At 54.1% G+C, this 26,283-nt stretch overlaps 1 protein-coding gene across 3 annotated transcripts in view; it reads left to right on the top strand.

Annotated features, from left to right (window-relative positions):
• The window catches only part of KSR1 (kinase suppressor of ras 1), a 145,477-nt gene that overhangs the window by 109,114 nt on the left and 10,080 nt on the right, over positions 1-26,283 (top strand). For 2 of the 3 annotated variants that reach the window (XM_045889449.3, XM_045889453.3), the window contains exons 5-18: positions 1,959-1,963; positions 4,509-4,569; positions 6,652-6,735; positions 8,262-8,323; positions 8,424-8,530; positions 11,576-11,744; positions 13,692-13,733; positions 15,302-15,356; positions 16,193-16,241; positions 17,071-17,450; positions 19,601-19,697; positions 21,658-21,791; positions 22,489-22,620; positions 23,771-23,906. In XM_045889449.3, coding sequence (XP_045745405.1) covers positions 1,959-1,963; positions 4,509-4,569; positions 6,652-6,735; positions 8,262-8,323; positions 8,424-8,530; positions 11,576-11,744; positions 13,692-13,733; positions 15,302-15,356; positions 16,193-16,241; positions 17,071-17,450; positions 19,601-19,697; positions 21,658-21,791; positions 22,489-22,620; positions 23,771-23,906 — 1,513 coding nt within the window. Of the gene's footprint in view, positions 1-1,958; positions 1,964-2,888; positions 4,570-6,651; positions 6,736-8,261; positions 8,324-8,423; positions 8,531-11,575; positions 11,745-13,691; positions 13,734-15,301; positions 15,357-16,192; positions 16,242-17,070; positions 17,451-19,600; positions 19,698-21,657; positions 21,792-22,488; positions 22,621-23,770; positions 23,907-26,283 lie in introns of those variants that run through there. The other variant, XM_064582452.1, reaches the window with a different exon arrangement.

Raw genomic sequence — 26,283 nt, 5'->3', positions numbered from 1 at the left:
ACTAGTAATTACGTGCTCTTTCCTGCAAGTTCCACTCACCATTCATGGCCCCACCCAAACAAAGGAACCAAGAAATGTAATTCTCTCGTGTGCCCAGGTAGGGAGAACTGGAATATCTGGCTGAAACCTCTAATGATTATCAAATACCATGTACTCTATTCTAGAACCTATTTATTTTTCCTCCAAAGGTTTATTCATTTATTTGAGAGAGAGCGAGCACGCAAACACGAGCTGGGGGAGGGCCAGAGGGAGAGGGAGTGAGAATCTCCAGCAGACTCCCACTGAGCGCAGAGCCCGACATGGGGTTCGATCTCACAACCCTGAGATCACGACCTGAGCTGAAACCAAGAGTCGGATGCTTAACCAACTGAGCCACCCAGGTGCCCCTAACCTGTTTTTTTCCACTTACCTTGATATCTGAGAACTTCACGTCCATATATCTTAAAATATGTTACTCTTTTATGTAAAAAATGTTCTTAACCTATATACTTAAATAGGTACTAATGGTGATATAGTCCAAGACACAGAAGCTTCATAGCTCCTGTAGTTTGTAGGGGCCGACGGTGTGCGGTTTCCCCCACCATTTTTCCTCAGTCACCCCGTTCCCCTTGCAGAGCCAACCAGGTTATCAAGTTTGCATATACCTATAGTTATTCAAACTACCTCATCTTTTTAACTTCATATCATTGCATCGTATTGTTTTAACTATCTTCTCTCAGGTCATTCTCTGTTCTGCTACTGTAAGAATTGCCTTCGTCAGTGTACTCTTGTGGGCAGGGCAGAGGAGAAGGAAGGAGTTTTCTTTGGGTGCCTCCTACCTTCTTGTACCTCTGAGGGTTGAGGACTTGGCTTTTCTCCTGACACGGGCTCTCCTTTTCTGGTCTTAGGTAGGCTTGCTCCCCGTGTCCCAGTGTAGGCTGTCCTGGGTCCCTTATGGGATGGGCCCTGGACATCTCTGATGGTTTTGAGTATGTCACCCAAGGAGAGAAATCCATGCTGTGACCAACCCTGCCACTCCTCATCAGCCTGTCCTGCTGGGGCCTGGTCCTCCCCCACCCCCCCCAGAAGAGACTGCAGCCTTCCTCCCCTTCTGGATCCTCCTCTCCCAGAGAGTATAACTACCATGGGGACACATGGATGTGGGTCATCAGAGGGCATCTCAGTGGGTAAACCCAATGCGTCTGTTTCTCATCTTCCCCTGAGAAGAGCATCAGAAGGACTCTGGTCTCATTCTGGGCTCTGGGCGAACAGAGCCTCAGGCAGATGACTCCATGTCCTCAGATCCCACAGCTGGTGAGGTGGGCCTCACCCTGGGATTCTGAGTCGAGTCCACACAGAGCCACTAGAACTAGTGCTGACACGGACACTCAGGTCACCTTGTTGCTCAGTGAGCCCAGAGGGTGGACTAGGTGGCCTGGATCTCCCCCAGTTTTCTTCGCTGCCGGGATAGTGGCACCCCTTGAGGAGGCTGGCGCAGGGCATGTCCCCATCTGGCCCTCCTTGAGGGCCGCCTTTCTGTGCTCACAACTGTTCTCGTCCTCCTGCCCCAGCCACTTCCCCGTCTCCTGCCTGGACCCTGAGCACCCCTCCCCACAGGGCTCTGGGCAGGCTGTCCCCGCTTGCGGGTGTGTGACCTGGGGAGACTGTGAGGTTGTTTGCTCAGTTGTGAAACGGAGTGAACCCTACCAGGCTGCGTGTCTGGCGAGGCTTAGACAAGCTAATGTAGGAAGCGCGAAGCACGGGGGTAGCTCCAGTGCCCACGGGGGCTAACTTCTAGCCCTTTCCATCGAGGAACCGTCTCCACAGTCAGGCGGCCAGCTTGGCCCCACACACCAGGGACTCAAAGCCCTCAACTGAGCATGTTGCCCGCTCCCTCCGGGGCGGGGCGGGGGGTTCTGGGGAACATGCTGAGTCAGCATGGTGACATCATCCCACTCTCTCTTTTTTGTCTCCTGCAGGTTTGGTAAGAGTGATTCATTTTCATCCCCTCTGCCACCCGGGAGAATCGTGTTTGTGTTGCTGTCCCTGTCAGGGGTGGATTTCCTTGACCCTCTCTCAGCCTACTCGGCCTTTCCACCGTCCAGCAGCAGAGGTGCTGGGAAACGCCTCGGGAAATAGCGCTCGGACAGGTGGCCTCAGCCCAGCCAGGAGCCGCTCTCTGTGAAGCAGAGGCCTGGAGAGCATCTTGGGCCGTGGACAGTCCCCACTCAGGCCCTGTCTGTAGCTGGCCATCCCCACAGGTGACCTCTGGCAGGGAGCCTTGCGTACTGGGCTGCTGCAGTTACCCAGAGGCGCGCCATCGGTCTGGTGTAGGTGGATGTCAGCTGATGTCCTGGGACCCCTCTTCTCAGGAGAGAGGCAACCCAGAGGCAGGGATGTGGCTTGACTCTGCATGAGGCCCCAGGAGATGGGAGGGTGTGAATGGGAAGGCCCCTTTGGGAGGGGCGGAGGGAGCCCCAGCGGCCCCTGATCCCTTTTTCCAGCCGTCCACCTCCAGGTTGGAAGCAGGGTCTTGCACTGGACTGTGCTGTAGGGCTTCTCTCTCCTGAGGCAGAGCAGAGGGCAGCAACCATGCCTCTGGGGTCTGCTTTGAATTATATCCCTGGAAATGCAGAGATGTCTGGTTTGGGCCTGAGCAAAATAGCCATTTATTTTTGTCCTATCCTGAGCTGGCTAAGCGGAGTGACCGAGCTGTCAGCAGGGTCTCAGTGACAGCGGGGGGGGGGGGGGGGGCAGGATAGCAGGCCAGAGCTCTGCCAAAATGAAGCTGGCTGCCGGCTCACCATGGGGGCATAGGGTGAGCAAGGAGGGAGGCTGCACTGCCCCTTCCCTGGGGCACGGGAGCAAACTTCAGCACCTTGGGGGAGAATCGAGCACCCACATCCCTGGGACAGCCCGTCCTGTCAGCCTCCCGGTTGCTGCAGTAACTCAGGGACCGCAGCAGTGAGACTTCAGGGCGAGTGTTTCATCTAGATCTGGGGCACCTGATGCCTGACCCACGTGCCATCTCCCCTCCCTCCTGTCCCACGCCCGCAGCAGACATTACAAGTCAATCATAGCGAGTATATGTGGTTGAAATCTCATTTTTCTAGAGTCCCTTTTTCTTAGGCTGGCAGCCTAACCCCTTTTGGACCCATGTGCTTTGCTGGCTTTGGCTGCTCCCAGTGACGAGGGTCCTAGGAGGGAGTTGGGACAAGTCAGCCCCAGGGCAGACGTGCCAGAGAGAGCTGGGCTAGTGTGATGGTGGGTTCCTGAATCACCACGGGGTAGAGAGGGCCCTTTGGTCCTGATCAGACTCCCCTTGGTATGGAAGGAGGAGTCAGCACCTGCAGCTCACCCTCTCTATGTGCTCAGGTATATGGTACTTGGCATTAGGTGAACCAGCACTTAATGAGCACCAGGTGTGTGCCCGGCCAGCACATTTTGGAGGGGGGGGTTGTTGCCGACTCCGAGGACAGGAGACAGCCGCACATCCCTCAAGCACCATGTTCCTGACTTATCTGGGTTATGGTTCCTTTTGATAACTGGATAACAGTTTAGATCCTCCTTCCAGGGAAAAGCCCACAAAGCTTACCAGTCCAGAGTGTTTCCCAGAACCCCTGAAGCCCATCAGGACACAGTTGAGAGCCCGTCCTCCAGGGGGAGCTAGGCGGTGCTGAGTAGGGGCAGAAGCAGGACCAGGAAGAGGGGGAGGAGCAGGGGTGCCTAGGCAGAGACAGGGCAGGAGGCGGTGGGACATGTGGGCTGCCATGAAGGGGTCGCCTCCAGCTGCCCCTCCACTGCCTGACCTGTAAGGCGTGAACACTGGGGATGCTGTTCTAATGGGGAATGCAGGATTAGGACAGGGAGAGCCTAGGGTGCCCTCCAGGAAGGCAGACGGAATGCTCGCCTCAAAGCTCGTGGCCTGAGTGAGACTCCTCTGGAAGCCAGTGGGACTGGCCCATGTGGGGCTCTGGTGAAGCTTCACCGTGTCCTTGCTCTGCCTGCCAGGGTCTGGCACTGGAGGCTCTGAGAGCAAAATCTCCAGGTGCTTGTGGTTGTAAAGGTACTGGGTGTGCTAACCAGCCCCAAGCCGTCTGCCGGCGAGGGCCAGAGACCTCCTACCCACTAAACAAGAGACCAGCATTAAGCGCTTGCAAACAGTGACCTATGGATGCGTCCATGCGGGAGTGCAAGAGGTGGACATCGGTGGACATCGGCGGAGACTTCTGTCCTCACCATTGCTTTGCCTTCTGCCTCTCAAGGCTGCCTTCCCCTGAAGCTAGGAGCCACACAGGGATGGTTTCCGAACCATGGGCGGAGACCAGGCAGTAACATTCCCAGGAATAGCAGGGCCAAGCATGAGCTACGCTGCCCCGTTGGTCTCCCTGGCCTGTCCCTGTTTTGAATGTTCAGGGACACCTTTATCTACTGTTCACTAAGTCCTCTCACCCACCCAGCCTGTGATCTGTGACCTAGAGGGCCATGGAAACAGGCCTCCTCAGCCGACCTGGCCTCTTTCCCTGCAGATCTCCCACATGGATCCCCACAGATGGTACGAAGGGATATCGGGCTGTCGGTGACTCACAGGTAGGTCCAGCCAGGCTGGGATGGGGGGGTGGTGCCCAGAGCTGGGCTGGGGCCTGCATGGGCTGGGGCCCCCGCTGAGGGGTGGCTCTTCATGGCGGCGGGGAGATCTGTCCTGATCCCTGTTTCTCAGGGCTTTTTGCCTCTGGTCTGTCCATCACCTCTGTGAACACAGCCCTGCACCCACCTGGAGCCGCTACCCGTCACCAGTGGCTGTATGGGCTTGCTGGACCCTCCCCGACCCCACCCCTGCACTGAGGGAAAACACAGGCCTTGGTCTCAGGGAGGAGGAGCTGAGAGCTTCCTGCAGGTCCAGCATGAGATCATGCGGGGCCTACAGCTGGCCGCACATCAGAGCCCATGAAGCTTTGAAACCCCAGACTCCCGTGGCCCATCCCTAAAGTTCTCGGCTTGGCAGTCTGGATTTCCAACAACTTCTAGGGACTCTGGTGGCCGGTGCGTGTTGGCATGGGCTGATATGGGCCCACGACATGGACTGGCCCGAAGGCTTGGCCTCAGCACCTGTGAGGCTGGCGTGTGTCACAAACAGCAGGTCTGTCATGCTGGACAACCTGCAAAACGACGTCTCGGGTTGCCTGTGCCCTGGCCGTCCCCGCTAAAGGCTGTCGGGAACACAGCAGGGCACGCTTGTCAAGAGCTTTGCGACTTGCAGCGGCCTTTTGTTTCCTCCTGGAGCATGAGCTGAGCTGCAGTGAGCCTGGGAGGCTGGCCTGGAATTCTTGCCCAGAGGTGGAGACCCGCTGGGGCTCTGGGGCCTGAGTAATTTGCCTGAGGTCAAGCTGCCGGTTAAGATAGCGCTTGAGTCCTCTGGCCGGCGCCCAGGCCCCTCTGGGGACTCGTCAGGGCTGATCCCTGTACACCGGAGTCTTGCGGAAGAGAGGCTGTGGCTGAGGCACCACGATGGGGACCCCTGGATGCATTACAAATCGTTCTGTGTTCGGTTGTTACTATGATAGGCTCTGCTTTCAAAAAAATCTGTTCCTCCAACAATGTGAGTTCTTTCTGCCCTTCGGCCTCTCCACCCTGTGGACTGCCTTAGACTTTTTCTGCTTTTTCTCTGCCGGACAGCACCCACTCAACCCCTGTCCTTCCTTCCAATCTATCTTTTGTGTTTTTTTAACTTTTTAATTTTTGATTTAGTTTGGATTGAAAGGTGTTCAAAAATCAAGAGGTGAAGAGGGTTATCCACGCGCCCCCCTCCTGCTGCTGCCCCCAGCCCTCTGGGTCCCCCTGTAGGCAGATCTTGGTGGTTTCTTGAGATATTTTTATACAAGCAAATACGTATGTGTATTATACACACTGTTCTATTCTTTGCTTCTTTTCTTGTAAAGATGGAGGCATCATTTACGTAAAGCTGAGAGCCCAAATGCATTTTTATATGTGGATACACCCATGTGTACCACCCAGGTGAAGCTCCAGAACATTCTAGCCCTCCAAAAAATTGATCTTTGGCCCCTCCAGGTCCATCACACTACCGCCCCGGGGTTACTGTTCACGTCTGTCCTCATTGGTTACTTTTTCCTGTATTTGAACTTCGTATAGATGGAGTTATGTTGTACTTTTTTCCCTGATAATGTAATTTGGAGATCATTCCGTATTTGCACAAAAAGAGCTTTCTTATTTTGTTTCCTGGCCCCACGGTGTCCAATGGTGCGGTTGGATGGTACTTTGCATCGTCAGCCGCCTGTCACCTCAACAGCACACAGGCTGTTCTCAGTTTTTTACTGCTGCAGACCCGCGGTGGGGAGTAACCTTGTCTGTACCTCATTGGACACCCGCGGGAGTGTCTGTTGGATCAATTCCTACGACGGGAATCGCTCGGTATGCGCACTTGTAATTTCGATGGCTGCTGCCGGAGAGCTGGCATCTGTGACCACACTGACTGGGATTTTGGCAAGGATGACATTGTGGCTGGGAACTCTGAATGCCCAGGAGCAGGCAGTGGGCCTGGGCATCCCTGCCCTGGGAGAGGGCACCGGTCGCTCCGGGATGGAACCCAGTCTCCTGGTTTCCAGGCTCTGGTCTCTGAGCCACTGAGCGTTTTCCTGTGTCCACCTCCTGCAGGTTCTCCACCAAGTCTTGGCTGTCCCAGGTCTGCCACGTGTGCCAGAAGAGCATGATGTTTGGAGTGAAATGCAAGCATTGCAGGTGATGCGCGGAGGGTGGAAGGGGTGGGAGAGGCGAGTGAACTCCATACATTTAGTTTAGTACAAGTCCTACTACTTGATTCATCTTGGCCTTAGGTTAAGTCAGAGTTCACGGGAACCCCTTTGAGAGTTCTTAAAGCTACTATTTATAATCCCATTTGGCACACTGTGGTATAATCAGCCCTCTCTAGAGAGATGAAGGAAGCATCGAGCAGCATTCCCAGAAGAAGGGGAAATTTTAGGTGGGCTTTGAAGGTTGAGTAGAAGTTTACCAGGGAGACCAAGGAAAAAAGAGCATTCCAGGTATTGTACCCTGTACAAAGTCCGAGAGGAGTGGGAGGACTTTTCTGGAAACTGAGGAGTTCTGAAGTTTATCCTCATGTGTTAGCACACAAGATGGGGAGAAGGGTCAGGCGGGGGTGAAAACAGAGATGGCTCGTGGTGTTCACAGAAGAGGAGAGTTCAGGGAGAATGTTGCTTCTATACAAACACAGCTTTCTTGTTTCGTACCATTGTGCTTTCTGGTGGGACAGAAGGACAAGGAAGGGAACAGCGCTGGGGGCAGAGTGTCCTTTGTTGCTTGCAGAGGATGGACCTGGAGTCTCTGCTCCCGGATCACTGCCCCTCCATTGCTTTGTGACCTGGGGCAAAATGCTTGCTCTTTCTGGGCCTCATTTTCACAACTGGGCAGATGATTCCAGGTCCTTTATCTATCAGGATGGCTTCCAGATTCTGAGCTAGTGTGTGTAGGAAAAGCATTTAGGCTCCCGCCAGAACAGAGGCGACAGGTCTCATGCATGTCCGTTGGATAAATGGTGTTTTCCTGATGACTCCCCTGACCACCAAGGAGACACCACCAGAACTTTCCACCAGTCTAGGTCTTCTGTGGCTCCGGGCTTTATACTGGGGACCTCCCGCTCCCTTTCAAAATGCCTTTCACACGGAGAGCGTAGAATGACCTCTGAGCCCCACGCTCTTCGACGATCGTGGTGTGAAGTTGGTAGGGCCCCACTGTCAACCCATTTGATTGTCGAGAACCCCAAGACAGGGTGCAGCAGATAGGACCAAACTGAGGGCCTAGGTCTTTCCATTTGGGCCTGTGCTGACCCTCAGACCATGTGGCCCGTGTTGGAATGCAGCGGGAGGGGCCGCCGCTTGCATCCCTGGGATCCCTTGGTCATGTAGACACTCTCTCCTTCTGATTCATCTTTTTTGTAAGTTCAGATTTTTGTCTCCAGTTTTCTGAATGTGAGTGGAGGGTGTCCTTTTCTTTAGAGAAGAGAAATAGACGTGTGACCCACAACAAGTTAAAATGGGTATGATTAAAACTGCTTTGCTGGGAGGTTAGGCAGACAGGAGCTGCTAGGATGATCAACGTGGAATATTCCAGACGTCTGGGTTAATAGTTGATGAGAAGTGCGTGGAGATCAAGGCAGTCGAGAGTGAGTGTTGCCCGGAGCTCCCGTGCATGCCCTGGGAGCCCCGAGTAGCCCTCCGTGCACTGACCCTGCCGCCTTCTTTCCACAGATTGAAATGTCATAACAAGTGTACAAAGGAAGCCCCTGCCTGTAGAATATCCTTCCTCCCACGTGAGTGTTCCACTCTTCTCTGCTTTCGGGGGCTGGGTTGGACTTTTCTGTAGCTTGATCTGCTCCCTGCTAATGGTTCCCCCTTTTCCTTTTTACCTAGAACCTAGGCTTCGGAGGACGGAATCTGTCCCCTCGGATATCAACAACCCGGTGGACAGAGCAGCTGAGCCCCATTTTGGAACCCTCCCCAAAGCACTGACAAAGAAGGTATACGGGCGGTGGCACGCCGGTCAGCTGTTTCTGCCAGGAGAAGCGCCCCCTGCCCCGGGGTTCCTCCTATAATGTGGGGGTCTGGCAGGGAAGTGGGGCATGCAACCCAAGGCCAGAGGGTGGCCTTCAGGGATCCTGTCGTTAGCCATTTCATAGACTTCATGTTGATGTCCAAATCGTAGTTAATTGCCCGTGACCTCCTTCCCCAGTTGAACGGAACATTTCCCGGGCACTTACTGTGAGTCGGGAACTTTTTTCATTGATCTTTCTTTTTATCTTCACAATAGCTCTAAAAATCACATGCTGCTATCAGCTCCATTTTAGATGAGGACCCTGAGCACAGGGCCCCCCTGTGAGCGAGGGCAGGCCCGGAGCAGGGCTCCTCTGCCGATACACAGATTTGAAAGGAGAGTCTAACAGGCCTTTCGTGGCCCCCAGACACAGGAGTGCATGGTGTCTGTAAGACGTCTGTGCTCGTGGTGGCTTCAGATGGCAGCCCCCTGGTGACCGTGCAGCTGGTGGCCTCCCGCCGGGCTGCTGTTGGTGTGGCTGTGGGTTTTCAAGTGTGTTGTGCCCCAGCCCCAGACCAGGGCTTAGCATGCCCTTGCCTCCGTACGGAGGGGCATGCGACTGGCTTCTCCGTGGCTTGGGCCAGACTGGGTAGAGGTTGGGGTGGGGAGAAGAGAAGCAGGTGGTACGGCCCATTAACACCAGGGACCCAGAAGGTGCAGCTTGGGGGTCGCTGCTCCACATCTTACTGCCCGACAAGGGAGGCCAGTGCCTCAGAGCTGACGGCGCTTATGGGCCCGCTCGTGTCCTCTCTCAGCCTCCCTCCGCCTGTCATTGCATTTTCCCCCCACGGTGGTGTTCCCACCAGGGATAGAGAGGTGGAGTGGAGAGGTGCAGGACCACAGCTGAGCTCCAGTCCCGACTAGTCAGTCCCCTTTCTTGTCTGTGGGACCTTGGGTGAGTTCCCTTACCTCTCTGAGCCTCAGCTTCCTAGTGTGGAAAGTGGGGATAATCATGCTTCGTTGACAGGGTGTTGTAGGGGTAACGAGGGGATAGACATTCACGAACTTGCTTGTCTGGAGCAGCGTTGTCCAGCCTGTCACAGATACACACTTCCTCGCGAGGGACGCTAGGCACCCCCGTCTGCCCCTCCCACCCTGCCAGCATTGTAATCTTGTCTGGCAAACACCAGACGAACACCCCTATTTACACCGTCCCCCCACACCCACATTTGTCAGTTCTTCAGAGCCCCTCCTCCTCCAGGAGGCCCTCCTGCACGCACCTGCCCGGCCCTGACCTGACATAGTTCGGGGTGGTGCCTTTTCTTACCTCACCGAGGGCACTGACCAGCTGTCGTCCTTCCCTCACCCCGATTTATGGTCATTCTCATAACACGAGCTAATGGTCACTGAGTTCTCGCCAGGCACTGTGCTGAGGGCCGTGCATTTGGCCCAGTCATCTCAGAGGCCGGCCTGTCTCTCCAGCCTCTTCTCTAGCTGCCCTTGCTCAGAGTGGCTCTGCCCACTCCTACCTCGGCGCCTCGGTTGCCACCCCCCCATTCCCTCTGCCTGAAACACACTTCTCAGCATTTACACACTCAGTCCTCGGGGAGGCCTTGCCGGGATGCGGGCTGAGGACCAGGGTCCCTGGCTGCACCACACCCTTCCCAGTGTTTCGTGGCCCGGCTGCAGGGTGTGGTCCCCTGTCTGCCTGCTGAGGGCCTGTGTCCCAGCAGGTGGCTGCTCTGGAGGGCAGGGCCTCGTTATCTTGCTCCCGCCTGGTCCCTGGTGCCTGCGTCGGAGTCCGGCACACAATATGCAGTGTGGACGTGTTGGTAGTAAACACTGAGCCCATGAAGCAGCAGCAGATACCCCCATTTTATCGAGAACCACTGTGGCTCAGAAAGGTGGACTGATTTGAACCAGGTCACATGGGTGCTGAGTGGAGGAGCTGGGATTCAACCTGCCTCGTAGCTACTCCCCCTCCCCGGTCTGGCCCAGCCCTGAGGAACAGGGATCACTGCGGGGTCACTGCAGGGTGAGCGGGGAGAGGAAGGGCTCAGGGGACCCAGCTCCCTCCCCCACCGGCCTGTGGCACCAGGTGGTGGGGGCTGTCCCTGGACTGTGAGACCCACTGTAGCTTTGGTGGGTTCTGGGGTCCCCTGGACACCCGAGAGCCTTTAGGGCCTGCAAAAGAGAAACCTGTAGAACTCAGCCTTTAACCTAATTTGGCCCCAACTTTTTGTTTTAAAGATTTTATTTTTAAGTAATCTCTACACCCAATGTGGGGCTTGAACTCACAACCCCGAGATCAGGAGCTGGCTTAGTCGGAAGAGCATGCAGCTCCTGCAACTTTCTTGGCCAAGGAATTCCAACCCTGTCCCCTGAGAGATTGGAGTTTGAGTCTGGGAAATTGGTCAGGGCCAGAGTCCCACCTGCAGCCCCCTCTCCGCTGGCCCTTTGACCTTGCTAGGGCCCAAACCCCTGGGCAGTCCTAGCCAGTAGGTCTGCAAAAGAGTGGAGGGAGCATTTATTAGACACCACTGTGTACCACACACTAAACACTTGTCAGAGACTGTATTCATTAAAAAAAACCCTGCTGTGTGCTCTGCTCAGAGCCAAGCACTGGGTGTATGATGAGCAGGCGCGGTCCCTGCCCTCACAGGACACGCAGAATTTTCTGAAATTCTTCAGAAAACCCCCCAAGATAGATGCACTTGACAAAGTTCAAGTGCCCTGAGGAAGAGTGCTATCTATAGGAGGATAAGGAGGAGGAGCATGGTCCCCACTGGGCTTGAGAAGGGCTTCTGGGAGGAAAGTATGTTTGAGCTCAAGAAAGATGAGCAGGAGTCCCTTAGGGGATGGGCATCAAGGTGAGGGTCTTGAATATTAGACCAGTAAAATGTCAGGATGCCCTGGGCAGACTACCTCGTTTTCAGGCAGAAGGGGAGGGTTTCAGCATGGGGCATGGGAGGGGCAGGCCAGGCAGGGCCGTGACAGTCCCTGCCCACTTCTGGTGTCTCTGGTCCCACAGGAGCATCCTCCGGCCATGAACCACCTGGACTCCAGCAGCAACCCATCCTCCACCACATCCTCCACGCCCTCCTCGCCAGCACCCTTCCCAACATCATCCAATCCATCCAGTGCCACCACGCCCCCCAACCCCTCTCCTGGCCAACGGGACAGCAGGTTCAACTTCCCAGGTACCACACCTCGGGGCTTTTATGTGCCTTCAGGATGGGGTCCAGTGTCCCTTCTCAGCACACACCAACAGGCTCAAGGTCAAACACTGCCACCACTAAGAGCCTTTACCAGGAGCCAAGCGCTGTGCCAAGCTCAAGTATGTTACCGTATTTACACCTGATGAGAGCTCTGCGGTAGGTGCTGTTACCACACCCATTTTACAGATAGGGACACTGAGGTTCAGAGGAAGTGGCTCGCCCTGAGCTTTATAACACGTAAGGGACAGAGCCAGGATCAAAGCCCAAGTCTGTCTGGCATAAAGCCTGGATTCTTGACACAATCCCCATACTGCCCTCCTGTGCATGGGATCTCATGGGCATTGTTCACTCAGCTTCTGAGCGCTCAGAAAGCCTGGCAGGAGCACAGGGAGCTGGGGCAGGCCCAGAAGGCCTGGGAGAGGGACTGGGGCTCGATTGCTTACCTGTTCTGTGATCTGAATAAGCTGCTTAAGGGGGAGCTTTTGTTCCCTCTTTGTTCCCATAAAACAGGAGACCCCCGTGAAGTTGGGATTAGGTTATTCCCACTGTGCAGATGCGGACACTGAGTTTTAGGGGGAGTGCATGCTCTGCAGGGCCCCGTCTCTCAGCCAGGCCTGGGGTGTCCCACCTCTCCAAGGTACAGAGCAAGGCCCACTCGCCTATTTCAGGATGAGCCCAGGCCTTGGCCCCCCCTAGCAGCTCCTTGCAGCTGGTCTTGACCCTCTGGGTATTTCGGTTGGCAGCCAGGAGGAAGGAGCAGCCCCTGGGACACTCCAGTTTGCTCTGGGCCTGGTCAGGTCAGGCCCCACCTGTCACTGGCCCTTGGGGCTCCAGGCCCGGGAGGACAGAGGCACAGCTTTTTCTGTGCCAGGCGACCCTTAGCTGGGGCCACGTGCAGCCAGCAGGAGGCCAGGCAGCCTCTCTAGACCCATTTTTACCAGGGTCCTAGGGATTTCTTTCAGGGGTGCTGGGAGACTGAGATTTTGTAGGAATCTTTTCTCTTTTGCCATGCGCCTGGCTGGAGATCTCCTGCATCGTCCCGAGCACACCCATCCCCCACGCAATAGAGCCACAGCCCATTGGAGTGACCGTCTCTTTGCACTCTGCTCTGTCATTATGCTCTGAAACTGGATCTTTTGCTAAACTTCTAGCTTGGGTTTTTCTAAAAGGAAGGCCCTGTTTGAAAAACAATAGCCACAGAAAAAGTCCATTTTGTGATGTCAGCCAGAGCCTCTCAGCTTTCCCTGACGTCTGTGGGCTGGGCCCTCATTGTCCTTTGCACAGAGCCCTCACTCTGTCCAGGATCTATGATCTTGCTGGTCATGGCCGTGCCTGGGGCCTGGCCCTGTGGTTAACCTGGGGAAGGAATGACTCCTACCATGTACCCACTCTGTACTCTGGGGGGGCATTTCCATTTTTGTCGAAGAATAAACCTGGGGAAAGGCTATCTGTACCCCTGTTTTACCATATGACAGCTCTCAGAGTCCAGACCCCCAGCGCATCCCCTTTAGTCCCGATTAAGAGAGGTGGGTTTTTGTTCTGTTTTGGATGGTGAGGTCGGGTTGCTGAGGCCTCAGCTCCTCTGGGGGTGAGTGTGGGGCCAAGGGAGGCCGCTCCTCTGCACGCGGCCCAGCCGGCGTTCACAGGCACTATTTCCTCCCCCTTGTGTCTCACCCTTCTGGGCTCACATGCACTTGACAGAGAAGCGAGCCTGGGAGGCGAATGGAATGGGCCAGGCCTCTGCGGCAAGTCCTCCGGGGCCAGCCCCTTCCCTGCTGGGGGCTCCTGCTAGCACCCATTTCCTTCCAGCTCCCTTTCTCCTTCCTGCATGGGTCACCCTGCTCTGCCCCACCCTGTAACCAGCCCCCCTCACCAAGCCCCTGCATTTGCTGTTCTGTGTGTGTGACTCACCTCCTCTTCTGTTTAAAGCTGCCTACTTCATTCATCATAGACAGCAGTTTATCTTTCCAGGTGAGTCCTCTGCATGGTTCCACTAACTGCCCCTTGCCGTGAGCCCTCTGTCCAGCCCCCCTGGGCACCCTCTCCTCTCAGGTGCCTGAGTCTCACATACACTTGTTTTGACAGCTGCTGTGTATCACGGCTGGGAAAGGGAGCAGGGTGGGTCGCCTTGAGGGGGGTCCTTCACAGGGGCAGTGATCTACTGGGAGGGCCCTTGGCATCTGCCCTGTTCAGCCTCTTGAACAGAGACTATAGGCAACCTACCCAGGGTCACACGGCTGGGAGGTGGCAGAAATCCTGTTTGCAGAATGAAGGGAGAGACCTTTCTGCCAATGCCTTATGAGCATCTGTTAGGATATCTTCCCCTACATCATGACAAGGAAGCTACTTAGAGAAGCTATCTTAGAAAGAGAAGCGAGTTTGGAAAAGTCTGCGAGTTTCACCTTCCTGAGCCTTGCTGCCTCACGCCATCTGCTGGCGATAAGATAAAATGCAGCTTTATTTTAGAAAGTTTCAAGGAGACAACTTTCAATCTCATTGATTCCCTTCCACAAAAATTGTTTTGCCCACCCACTACGTGCCAACCTTTGCATTTGGCCATATTCCTGCCCCCAAGGAGTTTATGTGGTCAGTACTTATTTCTCCAGCTGAGGATGACAAGCATTCGTATACATAATCGGCAACCTTAATTCTTAATTTAGCCATATGAAGTCTCAGTGTGTTTAGACAAAGACTGTAGCTAATTGTTTTTCTCCTGGGTTAAACAGACCTGTCTTGAAGTCATGATATTTTGGTTAGTCCGGGCTTTTCTGTTCTCCAACCCAGCTCCATTAGGGGAGCAATTTGGGGCATTTGTAAGTTCTTACAGGACTATCCGTATGGCTTTGCCCAGGTGTGCGCAGGCTAGGAGGGGTCAGGGACTTCAGTGCTAAAACTGGGAAAGCCCCGGGCTCGGGGTCAGCCCCACCTGCCCAATATCCGGGCCCCTGTAGGTGTGGACTGTGCATTTCTTCCTCTCCGCTGAGAACTGCTCCGCCAGTCTCCCAAACCTGGAAGCCAAGGGGGCGGGGCCTCTGGCTCCCACCAGAAATGCCAGCTGCTGAGCCAGGCACCAGGTGTCGCTACTGAGCCCCCTGCGAGCCCTGCCCTGGGCCTCTGCTGGCCTGAGCCCCCCACGAGTCTTATTGCTCTCAAGGGCTGTTGTAACCAGCTGCTGCCTCTGAGCAGAACCCCCACGTCCAGTCAGTAATACCCAGTTTGCTTTTACCACTTGCTCCTAGGGGGCAGTTTGGCCGCAGGGGAATGGGGTTCACTGGAGAATCTCAACCTCCTCCCTCACCTGGAGGCCCTTTCCAGCACCCAGCTGTGTGGGCAAAACCAAGTGCTGTGAAGGTTGCATCCATGTCCCGTTTGAGGAGTGGCAGTGGCCGGGTGAACAGGGACGCGGCCCTGTGAGGGGCTGGCCACTCAGGGAGGAGCCACTCCACTGGGTGGGCCGACTTCACAAGCACTGTGTCCTTTGGGGGAGGGGGTGGGGGAAGGGGGTCTCAGGCCTTGTGTTTGCTTTTTGTTTCCTCTAGACATTTCAGCATTTCCACAGGCAGTCCCATCCCCTGATGCGGCAGACAGCACCCGGTAGGCCTCCTATTCTGTGTTCTCTTTCTTTTCCGTGGGGACTTGTTAAAGGTTGACCTGCACCCTTGGCCACCTCCCATCCCTCCTCGTGTGTCTGACCTCCCGCTCTGGACGCTGCCGTGTACCTGAGCCAGCCGGGTGGGATACTTCTTGGGCTAATTGAACTTGGCCAGAGGGTTTTATTAGCCTCCTGTGGGTGCAGTCTGCATGGGGAGGGATACGTGTGAACCTGGGGCAGTCTTATGACCCAGGAGAGGTGGGCAAAGGCCACTCGGAGTTAGAGACACCTACTAAAAATAGTTCCTGTTTCCGGAGCCCCTTCCCCATGTCTGGCTCTGCTGAGCCCTTGACTCCCGTTTCCTCACATAGTCCTCAGCCTGGTGAAGGTAGGTATCGCAGTAGGTGTCATCCTTCATGTACGGAGGCAAAAGCCCCCACAGAGAGGTTAAGAAATTACATGAAGTCACACAGCTAGGAGGTGATAGAGCTGGTTCTCAAGTAGAAGTTCAAGTCCCGTGTGTGTGTGTGTGTGTGTTCATTCAGAACCCCGTGTACCGGGCTTCAGATTTGAAAGGGCCTTGGTGGTTCCTGCCCACCCCTCATTCCCCACCACCCTCAGGTTAGTCTGAAGAAGGCTGAGGCCAAAGAAGGGAAATGGGGTTTGGTCTTTAGCCTCCTGTCTGGTTCTTTGGCATCCATACTGCCTTTCCCACAGACAGGTGGGTCACATTAGGGCCCAGTAGCCCTCTCTCAGACCTCACCTGGGAGTGCCCTGCCTAGCTGAGAACAGAGTGGCCCGCACTCAGGGTCTCCCTGACAAACTGTTTGATTCTTAGGCTCGACAACCAGCCAAAAGCAGACGTGTTGGAGGATCACGATGTGGAGGTGAGTGAGGATGACGCGCAGCCCGGAGACCCTGCCTTCTCTCTCCTCTCCTCCTCATCTCAGCACACACACAGGGGTGTGGGGAGCATGTGGATGCCAGGCCCTGGCAAGGGCCATCTTAGGAGCCCACTGCGGGCAGGTGCGTAGCAAGGAGCAATGATGAGGAATGCAACGAAGCAGGCTTCTTTTTGGTTTTTTATTTTTGAAGCTAAAGTAAGCTCTCAACTCTCATGGTTCCCACCCTAGCCCAAGGCCCCCCAGGCCCAGCGTGGGAGACTCTAGTTCAGTCCGTCTGGGGTGGGGCCAGGCATCTGTATGACGTCAGAGGCCCCCAAATGATTCTGATCGTAGCCAGGCCCAAGGACCTCTGTGTTAATCCTTGAACCAAAGTATCAGCTGAACCTGCTCCCTGGCCATGCAGTGTGGCTTAGAATGTTAACTGACTGCTTCACTCCTGCCTGGAGCACAGTCAGAAACCCAGTTTAAACAAGGGAATGCCCAGAAAGGGTAAGCGGGGTCAAATTCGTCTATGCCAGGGGATGTTAATGCTTTTTCCTAGCGATTAGATGTCATTCATCAGTAGATCTTGGAGCATTCTTGGGAAGAAGGGCCTCAGGGCCCACCTGGGCCACGCGCCATGTTTTGTTGGTGAGGACATCGAGGCCCCATGGTGCTAAGTGACCCGCCCACTGTCCACAGCAAGCCAGTGCAGAGCTGCAATGAGAACCCGGGCCTCCTGACCCCATGCCTCTCTCCTGGGGCTCTGGGGAGGGCGAGTTGGCTGACCCCAGATCCGCTGCCCCTCTCTATGCCTTCCCCCTCCTTCCAGGCCGAGGAGCCAGAGGCCGGCAAGTCAGACGCAGAGGATGACGAGGACGAGGTGGACGATCTGCCCAGCTCCCGCCGGCCCTGGCGGGGCCCCATCTCTCGCAAGGCCAGCCAGACCAGTGTGTACCTGCAGGAGTGGGACATCCCTTTTGAGCAGGTGGAGCTGGGCGAGCCCATCGGGCAGGGCCGCTGGGGCCGGGTGCACCGCGGCCGCTGGCACGGCGAGGTGGCCATCCGCCTGCTGGAGATGGACGGCCACAACCAGGACCACCTGAAGCTGTTCAAGAAGGAGGTGATGAACTACCGGCAGACGAGACACGAGAACGTGGTGCTCTTCATGGGGGCCTGCATGAACCCGCCCCACCTGGCCATCATTACCAGGTAACCAAGCCCCTGCCCACCCCCACCCTTTCCCCAGGGGCCCCATTGTTTGCCAGGACGCTCTGGAGGACAAGGTGCAAAGAAGAGAACCAAAATTTCCCCATCAGGTAACCCATTGTCATGAACAAATAAACAAAATGATGCCTAAGGATAGAGAGAGTCAAAGGTTCCAGAAAGGTACAGAGTGAAAACCAGTCTCCTCCCATCCCAACTGGGTGCTTCTCCCTCAAGGTGGATACTGTGAACAGATCCTTATCCTGCCTTCTGTTTAAATACAGAAGTTTGTGTATACTCATGTTTTTTAAACCATTCCTTTGTAAGAATTAGCACAGGTCCTCCTGGTTCGCACCTGCTTTCCCCAGGTTGAGTGCAGGTCTGAGGCCCACCACAGTCTTTAATGCTCACCCAGCGTTCCTGGCACGTCGTCGACCCCAGCAGTGTGCTCGTAAATGTGGAACCACCAGTTTCTGGGTGGTGAGGAGGGAAGCCCTAGTTTGTGGCATCTCTTCATTCCTGTGGTGTAAATACTCTTCCCACAGCTGATTTCAAGCTACCAACCAGCACGAATCACTGAAAGTGGCCCGGGCTCTGGGTTCTCTCTCTGGCTGATCACTGGTCGCCCCCAGTTTATTTAGCCGGTCCTCTTTTGTTGGGCACTTTGCCGTAATGAACATGTTTGTTTCTCTGTGTAGGTGACCTTCTGGGAGGGTACGTGCTCGGCGAGAGTATAGCATGTGATGCTCTGACATACACTGTTTCTACTTCAGAAAGTTCTCACCGGTGTCCCCCCACCCCCACTTTGGTGTGTGACTGCCCATCTCCCCCAGCACCAGGGGTGTGAGGCTGAGACATTTTGGCCCATGGCATTCAAAAAGTTGGTGGGTGTTTACTTTTACAGTCAGGAACAGCAATAAGAGGTTAGTGAAGATATTTTGGAATATACATGGAGGTTTCAAGAAGAAACTAGAGATCACTTGAATCCTGTCCGCCAAGAGCCCCCTCATTAATATTCTGACGACATTGCCTGTAGCCAGACCCTGTACTTTGGAAGAATCTTTTCCCCCCTCAAACAAACTGTATTTACTAAGTAAAAATTAATTTCCCTTTTGCCTGTTTATCAGAGACGTAAAGCAGAACCACCAGAATTCCTGAGCAGTGTGATACCGCCCAGGTCGCCACACCAAGGGGACAAAATGCCAGCCCAAAGCCGACAACATGATGCCTTAGGTTACACCAGCTCAGCAACTGGCAGGGTCCCAGCCCCCAGCGCTGTCCGTCCATTCATCTCTTCACCCACCCGGGGCTCTGAGAACCTGAGTCTGCTTCAAGGGAACACATAGAACAAAATAGCAAAACGTTCGTTACCCAAAAAATTCGCGTTTTAGGATACATTGAGGGGATTCGAAAACAGACAAGGAGCCATCAGCCAATATCCCAGACCCCTCAGCCGGTTCTCGAAGTGTCTGAGGCTCCAAGAATCCTATCTCCTTGGAGACGTTTCCTAAAACCAGGCCCTTCATGAGATGCCTTCCTGGACTTCTCCCGGGAACAGGGAATGAGCCATACATTCTCTCTGGGTCCTGCTCACCCGGGTTTTAGGAGTCCTTGCAGGGGGAGGCCCGAAAACTTGAACCTGTTGTCCAGTAATCACTGACACCCCGTGATGCCACCCCCTCCTACACACGCCTTTACTGTAATGAAATCTCTGTGATCAGAGAACAGTAAAAATGATCATGAGAATCATTATGGAAAGCCCCAAATTTTGCCTGCTTACAGTCCTAAAAGACCAGGTTCTTCTCTGAGTTTGAGGGGGCATGTTTCTTCCTCGAATCCTCCAGGGCTGGGCTGCTCTGGGTTGCCAGGAACCTTGGTGAACTGGGTTTCCTGTTCTGGGGTGGGCAGGCCCGGAGCCACAGGGAACAGGGTGTGTGTGTGTGTGTGTGATTTTGCACACTCAGGCCAGGCCCAAGAAGGAATGGGTGTCGGGCTTGGTGGAGAACGAGGATCCTGGTGCCCACGGTCCAGGGGACAGAGAGAGTCTTCCGGAGGCCAGGGACACAGCTCTCTCCACAGCTCCTCTCAGGCTTCCGAGGGCTGGGGTTCGGCTGCACTGGCCCCACCCCTCAGCAGGACCCCACTGCTCTCGACAGCTTCTGCAAGGGGCGGACATTGCACTCATTTGTGAGGGACCCCAAGACATCTCTGGACATCAACAAGACCAGACAGATTGCTCAGGAGATCATCAAGGTAAAGGGTTATCCACTTGGTTCCAGGGTTCCTGGCCATCCCCCTGCTTCGTGTCGTCTCTGAGCTGGGGCACCTCAAGGGTGGGACTCCATCTCCTTCCCTCTGTCTGCACCTCACTTGCTTGGAACCAGGAGCCTGACGCCCAGTCTGGGATGACGGATGAGTTGGTCGGGGAGGAATGCAGGAGGCTTTAAAGACACGTGGCCTGAGTTCGAATCTTGGTCACACCAGCTGTGTGACTTTGGGCAGGTCATTCAGTCTCTCTCAGCCTTGGCTTGCTTCCCCGTCAGATGGGAATTCCAACGTAGCCTCCCCCATTGGATTGGCACAAGAGTAGAGTGGGGTAATCTGCTGAGAGCACGTTGGGCCCAGGGCCTGGCACACAGGGAGAGTCTGCTAGAACTGATTAAGGGCGGGGTGAAAGCACCCATGCATTCTGCCTTCAAGAATCCAAATCCAGGTTGCATGAGGACTGGCCCTCAGGCAGCCTTTTTTCTTTCTTTCATCTTTTTTTTAAAGTAATGAAATACAAATGAAAGAAAAGCTTCTTTATAAGTTGCTTTCTTTAGCACCAAGCAGGCTTGGGTAAAAGCCAGACTGCTGTTGGGTCGGGTTTCCTCTTTTCTTGTTTTTGTTGAAAAGCTTGCTCTTACCAGCTCCCCCCAACTCCCTGTCCCCAGCCTCCTCCCCTGCCTCCACCCCTACCTTTCCTTTTTCTCCCTCCCTCCTTCCGTCCATCGTGTGTGTGTGTGTGTGTAGCAAGGAAAACACAAAAACCACAGTGACTTTCATGAGCAAACCAAGATTTCCACATGTCACCGTGTGGCTGAATTAATGAATTAAACTTTTAAAGCCTCAAAATTAAAATAGCACATTTATGCCTTCATCTGCGCTAAGTCTCATTTCAGAGGAGTTGGGGGGAGCTGCTGGGTGTCACACCTGCTTCATAGTGTCCCCCAAACTCATTGAGCCCTGCTCCCCTCTGTCTCCCCTGCTCTGCCCTCCTCCCCTAATTTAGTTTTCTCTCCTTACGGTCAGAACACTGGGGAGTCCGTGTCTGCTTGCTGACCGGCTGAGGTCAGATGGATGAGCTATCTGGAAGATTCTAGGGGCAGACAAGGAAAGCTACTCAGAGATTTTAGAACTGCAGAGCCAGAAGCTCCCTCTCTGCTGGCTTGTTTGGTTTTCCTCTTACCGAAAAGCAATCCTCCTGAGCAATCTGTCTGGTCTTGCAGAAAAGCTGTTCCCCTTCCGCTGGAACCTTCTAAGCCACTTCCTTTTGTACTCATCTTTGGTGTTTTGAGGTTCAAAATACAATAACAGGGTCCTGAACTTGATCTAGGTTTGTGATTTGGGGGCCATTCTGGAAACACTGTGAAATTGTGGGAAGGGCGGGGAGTCTGTGCTCCAGACCTGGGCACTTGACATCTTTTTTTTTTTTTTTAAGATTTTATTTATTTATTTGACAGAGACACAGTGAGAGAGGGAACAGCTCCCCACCCTGAGCCCTTGCCTAGCCTGAGCGTAGAGGCTTGTTGTACAAAGCCTGATAGAGACCCTGTAGATCGCTCAGTTCCTATATGACTTAACACGGGGGAGGGTATCATCGCTCTTTATATACTTCCTGCCCCCCCCCCAGCTCCCCCCCCGTACCCATCTCCACACTTCACACTTGAGCCAAGTACACGGTGCCTGTTGGACAGCCTGGTGACATGGACTAGCCTGGAATCAAACCTCAGCAATGCTGCTTGACTGCTGTGTGGCCTGGGACGAGTGACTTCCCCTCTCTGAGGCTTGGTTTCCTCGTCTGTACAATGGAGATCATCCTACTGCATAGGATTTTGAAGATTACTTGAGCTGACTTGGGTAGGGCATCCAGCTCATGGCCCAGTCCAGGTGGAAGCTGAATCATTATCCCTCATCTTCCCGCCCCACTGACATGAGGCTTGCTGTTTTCCAGGGCATGGGCTATCTACATGCCAAGGGCATTGTGCACAAAGATCTCAAATCCAAGAACGTCTTCTATGACAATGGCAAAGTGGTCATCACAGACTTCGGGCTGTTTGGCATCTCGGGTGTGGTCCGAGAGGGCCGGTAAGTTGGCTTTGGGTGTCTGCACAGAACAGGGAGGGGCTGGGCAGTGCCAGCCAGGCCTGGAGATACAGCTCTTACTGTCCGTTGCTGAGGGGCATCCCTTCCTGCAGGAAAGGTCAGGTTCACTGAGGTCCTGTCCTGTGGTTCTGGTCCAGAATCAGGTTTGGGTGATGTTGGGGTCCCTCGCACATAGCACTTAATTTTCAGGCTGAACCCCATAAGAGGCTGGGTCCCCATTAGTTTGGGAAATGGGCAGATATTCTAGGAGTGACCTAGGGTTCACAAGCCCCGTGAGGAAGAGGTGTTGAGGAAGAGCATCAGGTTTTATTTCCCCAGATCCTGAAGTGTCGGGGTAGGGAGAAAGGCCTCTCTCCAAGAATCTGGGGGGACCTCCTGGAGAGAGAGTGGCAGTCTGTCTGGAGACCGAGCCCCAGGCCAGGTTGTAAGATACACAGGCAGACTGATTATCTGGGATGGAGAATCCGCTCCCTGCTAATACTGGTTACTGATCCGTTTTCCTGGAAGAAGCTGGTTATCCCTCTTCCCCCCGGTGCCTCTGCAAGTGCAGATAAGCGAGCTGTTTTCTGGGCCACGCATGGGTGGCATGCTGGGCCTGGGGCATAGGTGTGCTAGGCAGCCTCCTCTTGGCTGCTGGCTGAAAGGCCCCATGCCCTTGCCCTGGCTTCTTGGCCTCCAGGCGTGAGAACCAGCTGAAGCTGTCCCATGACTGGCTCTGCTACCTGGCCCCAGAGATCGTCCGCGAGATGACCCCCGGGAAGGACGAGGACCAGCTGCCGTTTTCCAAAGCTGCTGACATCTATGCGTTTGGGTGAGGCGGCCCCTGACGTCCCCCTTCCTGCGGCTTTGAGGCCAAATGTGGCCAAAAGAAGGGGTCCTGCTGGCAGAGGGGGGGTAGGGAGGGCAGGGGGGGTGTTGTTGTGCTCGGAGGCCTGGCTCTGCCGCTGTTGGCTAAGGGACCACATCCTTGACTTTCTCTTCCCCCACTGTAAAATGCAGAGAATTACAGTACCTCCTATAAGGTTGCTTCACGAGGACTAAGGTGACTTAGGTGTCAGTCACTGACAGTCACACCTTCACTAAGGTGACTAAGGTGTCAGTCCCACCCAGTGCCCCATGCGGACGGTGACCAGAGCTCAGTACTGTCCCTCTGGGAGAGCCAGGGTTCCTGCCAGCCGGCCTCTAGTGCCCCATGAAGCTGACCAAAGAAAAATAGAATAGAAATAGAACGTGAGCCAGATACAGAATTTAAAGTTTGCTCCCAGCCACACTAAAAAAAGAAAAACAGATGAAATCTGTTGTAATAATGTGTGTAATGCAGTAGATCCCAAATGTGAGCTTTGCAACATGTCATCAAAACAAAAACTTAAGGAGTTCTTTTACTCCCACAAAGCTTCCAGCATCTGGTGAGCATGTTCAGCTGCAGCGCCCCGCAGTCCTCTTCCCACGGGTCCATCGCTCAGTAGCCGCACGTGGCTAGTGGCCCCAGCACTGGGCGGTGGGGGGCCAAGGGAGAAGGCCAAGATGAGTCGAGAAAGGCGAGGGAGCTTGGAGAGGCTGAGTGAGGGCCTCACCCTGTAATCTCAGGGTACCTTCCCTTGGGGTGGTCTCCTTCTCCTGACGTGGGTGCTTGCACTGGGCTTGGTGCTTGTTACTCCTCAAACAACCTTGGATGTAGGCCTGAGCCCCGCTGAGGTTGGACAGGATCTCTGTTCAGAGTTTGTGCAGCCTCAGACTTCCCACCACAATAGGTGCTTTGGGCCATGGGTCTGCTTGTGCCTGGGAGGAGCCACCAGGGTGCCGTCACAGTATTTCGGGAAGCCCGGGGGGTGGGGAAAGCTGGAGGAGGATGCTGGCTGCTCTGGCTGGGTTCCTGGCACGGTGGCAGTAGGAGCCCCCCCTGGGCGCGTGAGCTGGGCCAGGTGGTTCAGCAGCTCACGCCGCACGGGCTGTCCCCACAGGACTGTTTGGTATGAACTGCAAGCAAGAGACTGGCCCTTTAAGAACCAAGCTGCAGAGGCCTTGATCTGGCAGATTGGAAGCGGAGAGGGTATGAAGCGTGTCCTGGCCTCCATCAGCCTGGGGAAGGAAGTCACTGTGAGTAGCTACCTGTTCTTGGGGAAGAAGGGCTGGGGGTTGGGGGGCGGGCACACGGCACGTATGCCCTTCTTCATTCACTCACCTGAGAAATGGGGCCTGTAGGCAGAAGTATGCCAGGAGGGCCTCTTTGCTGTGTCCTTTATTACCCAACTATTTTTCTTTGGAAAAACCATTGTCTTAAAAAATAAAAAAAGACTGGAAAGAGATAAAGGTCATGGTTTTAATTGAGTTATGAGCTGAAAAAGATAGTAGAGCCCTGTATGTTACTTACATGAAAGAATGTAATAAAATCCTCCCGCACCAAACACAAATGGGGTTTCACATTGGCATCAAATGGATCTCCAAAGTGTTCTTCTCAACTGTTCAGGAACAGATCGAAGTTTCCACAGCGTATTTGTCAAAATGCCAGATGGTAATACAGGTGCGGACCTTCTGCTTCCAAATACCTCGGTGGTTTCTCTGCATTGCAGTTACAAGTCTGCTGGCCCCAGCACAGTGGTACGAGGAACCCAGGGCTCCATGTTTTCAGTGCAGTCAACCATCCCATGTTAATCAGACAGGAGTGGACCGAACAGGCACCAGCCCGGCTGTGAATACGCTCCAGGCAGCATCTGGGTGGCCTAGCACTGGGAGGGCCTGGAGGGACCACCCAGTGCAGGTCCAGTTGAGCTCTAACTGGGCTGTGAGCTTCTTGCTGAAGCCAGGGGATGGTGTTGGTAGGGTCACCGTCTGCAAATGGGGACAGGCGCGGTGAGAAGGGCACCTGATCTTCCTTCGGGACCTGACAGATTCTCATATTTTCCTCCTTTGACTGGTAGCAAGCCTTTAGGGCATCTTTGGAATGCTCATTTATGACATCATGCCCAGGGTGCTTTATTCCTCAGTAGGACCTGCCATCTGGTTGAAGTGCAAACTGCCTTACAGTTTGCTCCTCCAAGAATGACACCAGAATGCTGATAGGTAGCACCAACACCAGGCTCTTCTTTGGCCAATTAATAGCATCTCATCTGGGCTGTTGAGCAAGGCAAGTGGGTGATGAGTGCCACCCCGGTGCTCTTGGCCTCCATCTTTCCCCTGGCACAGCCCTGGACCCCTTAGGAGGCTAGTGGTAAGAGAGGTTTGGGCTCCTGGCTATTGAGTCGTTCAAATAGCAGCTAAAGCAGCTACTACCTTCCAGTCTTTTTTTTTTTTTTTTTTTTTAAGATTTATTTATTTGAGAGAAGGGAGGGAGCGTGAGTGGGGCAGGGGGCTGGGCGGGGGGGGATGATCCAGAGGGAGAGAGAATCCCAAACAGATTCCACGCTCAGCGCAGAGCCCAACACGGGGCTGAATCCCATGACCCCGAGATCATGACCTGAGCCAAAATCAAGAGCCAGACACTTAACTGGCTGAGCCACCCAGGCGCCCCTTGATTTTTTTAAATACATATCTTTTAACAAAATGAGGATCTTAACATGTAGCTGATTTTTTAAATCATAACCTTTTTTCCACGTGGTCTTTTGTTATGCTTATTATCTCAAATCATTGGCAAGTCCTTGTTTTTAAGCCTGTCTACCCTTGTGTCCTCTGGCTTACACCCTAATGTAACTACTTCTCTGTTGTTGGACATTTAGGTTATTTCCAGTTTTTACCCATTACAGTAAAGTCTTGAGGGACACCTTTTTATAAACCAGAGTGTGCCTAAATGTTTGTTTTATCTGAAAAAAAAAATACCGAGTTGCTTTCCTGGCAGCAGTCTGTTCTATCTCTGCACACTTAGAATCTTAGCACACAGAGCGGTAGATGCAGTCTTCAAGCGGGGGAAGGCCCGGAGCAGAGTATAGAGCCCATCAGAGGCAAGGGAGTCAGAGTGCAGTGCTGGCTACAAATCAGAATCATCTGGGAGCTTTTAAAAATATCAGGACCAGGGCCTCCACCAGAGAGAAAGATTTAATTGGCTTGGCTTGGGGCTAAGATCTAATTAACTTTTTTAATCTTTCATGTTCTGTTCTGGAAGGATTTCTTACAGTGTGGGGTTACAGGTCCTTTGAAGCCTCTTAATAGATTAGGGCCAGGGAGCAGGGAAGCGGGGACAAAGAGAAAATGTTCCAGCAGTCAGCTTCTGGTTCATGAAAGTTGACTTTCCTCTCTGGTCTTTTTTTTTTAAGATTTTATTTATTTATTTGAGAGAGAGAATGAGATAGAGAGCATGAGAAGGGGGAGGGTCAGAAGGAGAAGCAGACTCCCCGCCGAGCAGGGACCCCGATGCGGGACTCGATCCCGGGACCCTGGGATCATGACCTGAGCCGAAGGCAGATGCTTAACCATCTGAGCCACCCAGGCACCCTTTCCTGTAGTTTCTGATTGCCTTTCTTTTTTTCTTGCCGAGAATGGT

This window comes from Mirounga angustirostris, unplaced genomic scaffold (assembly GCF_029215605.1).
Source record: "Mirounga angustirostris isolate CCGP_5_RB_7025 unplaced genomic scaffold, mMirAng1.0.hap1 SCAF_17, whole genome shotgun sequence".
NCBI classification, from domain to species: Eukaryota; Metazoa; Chordata; class Mammalia; order Carnivora; family Phocidae; genus Mirounga; species Mirounga angustirostris.
This window is presented reverse-complemented; position numbering and strand designations above follow the sequence as displayed.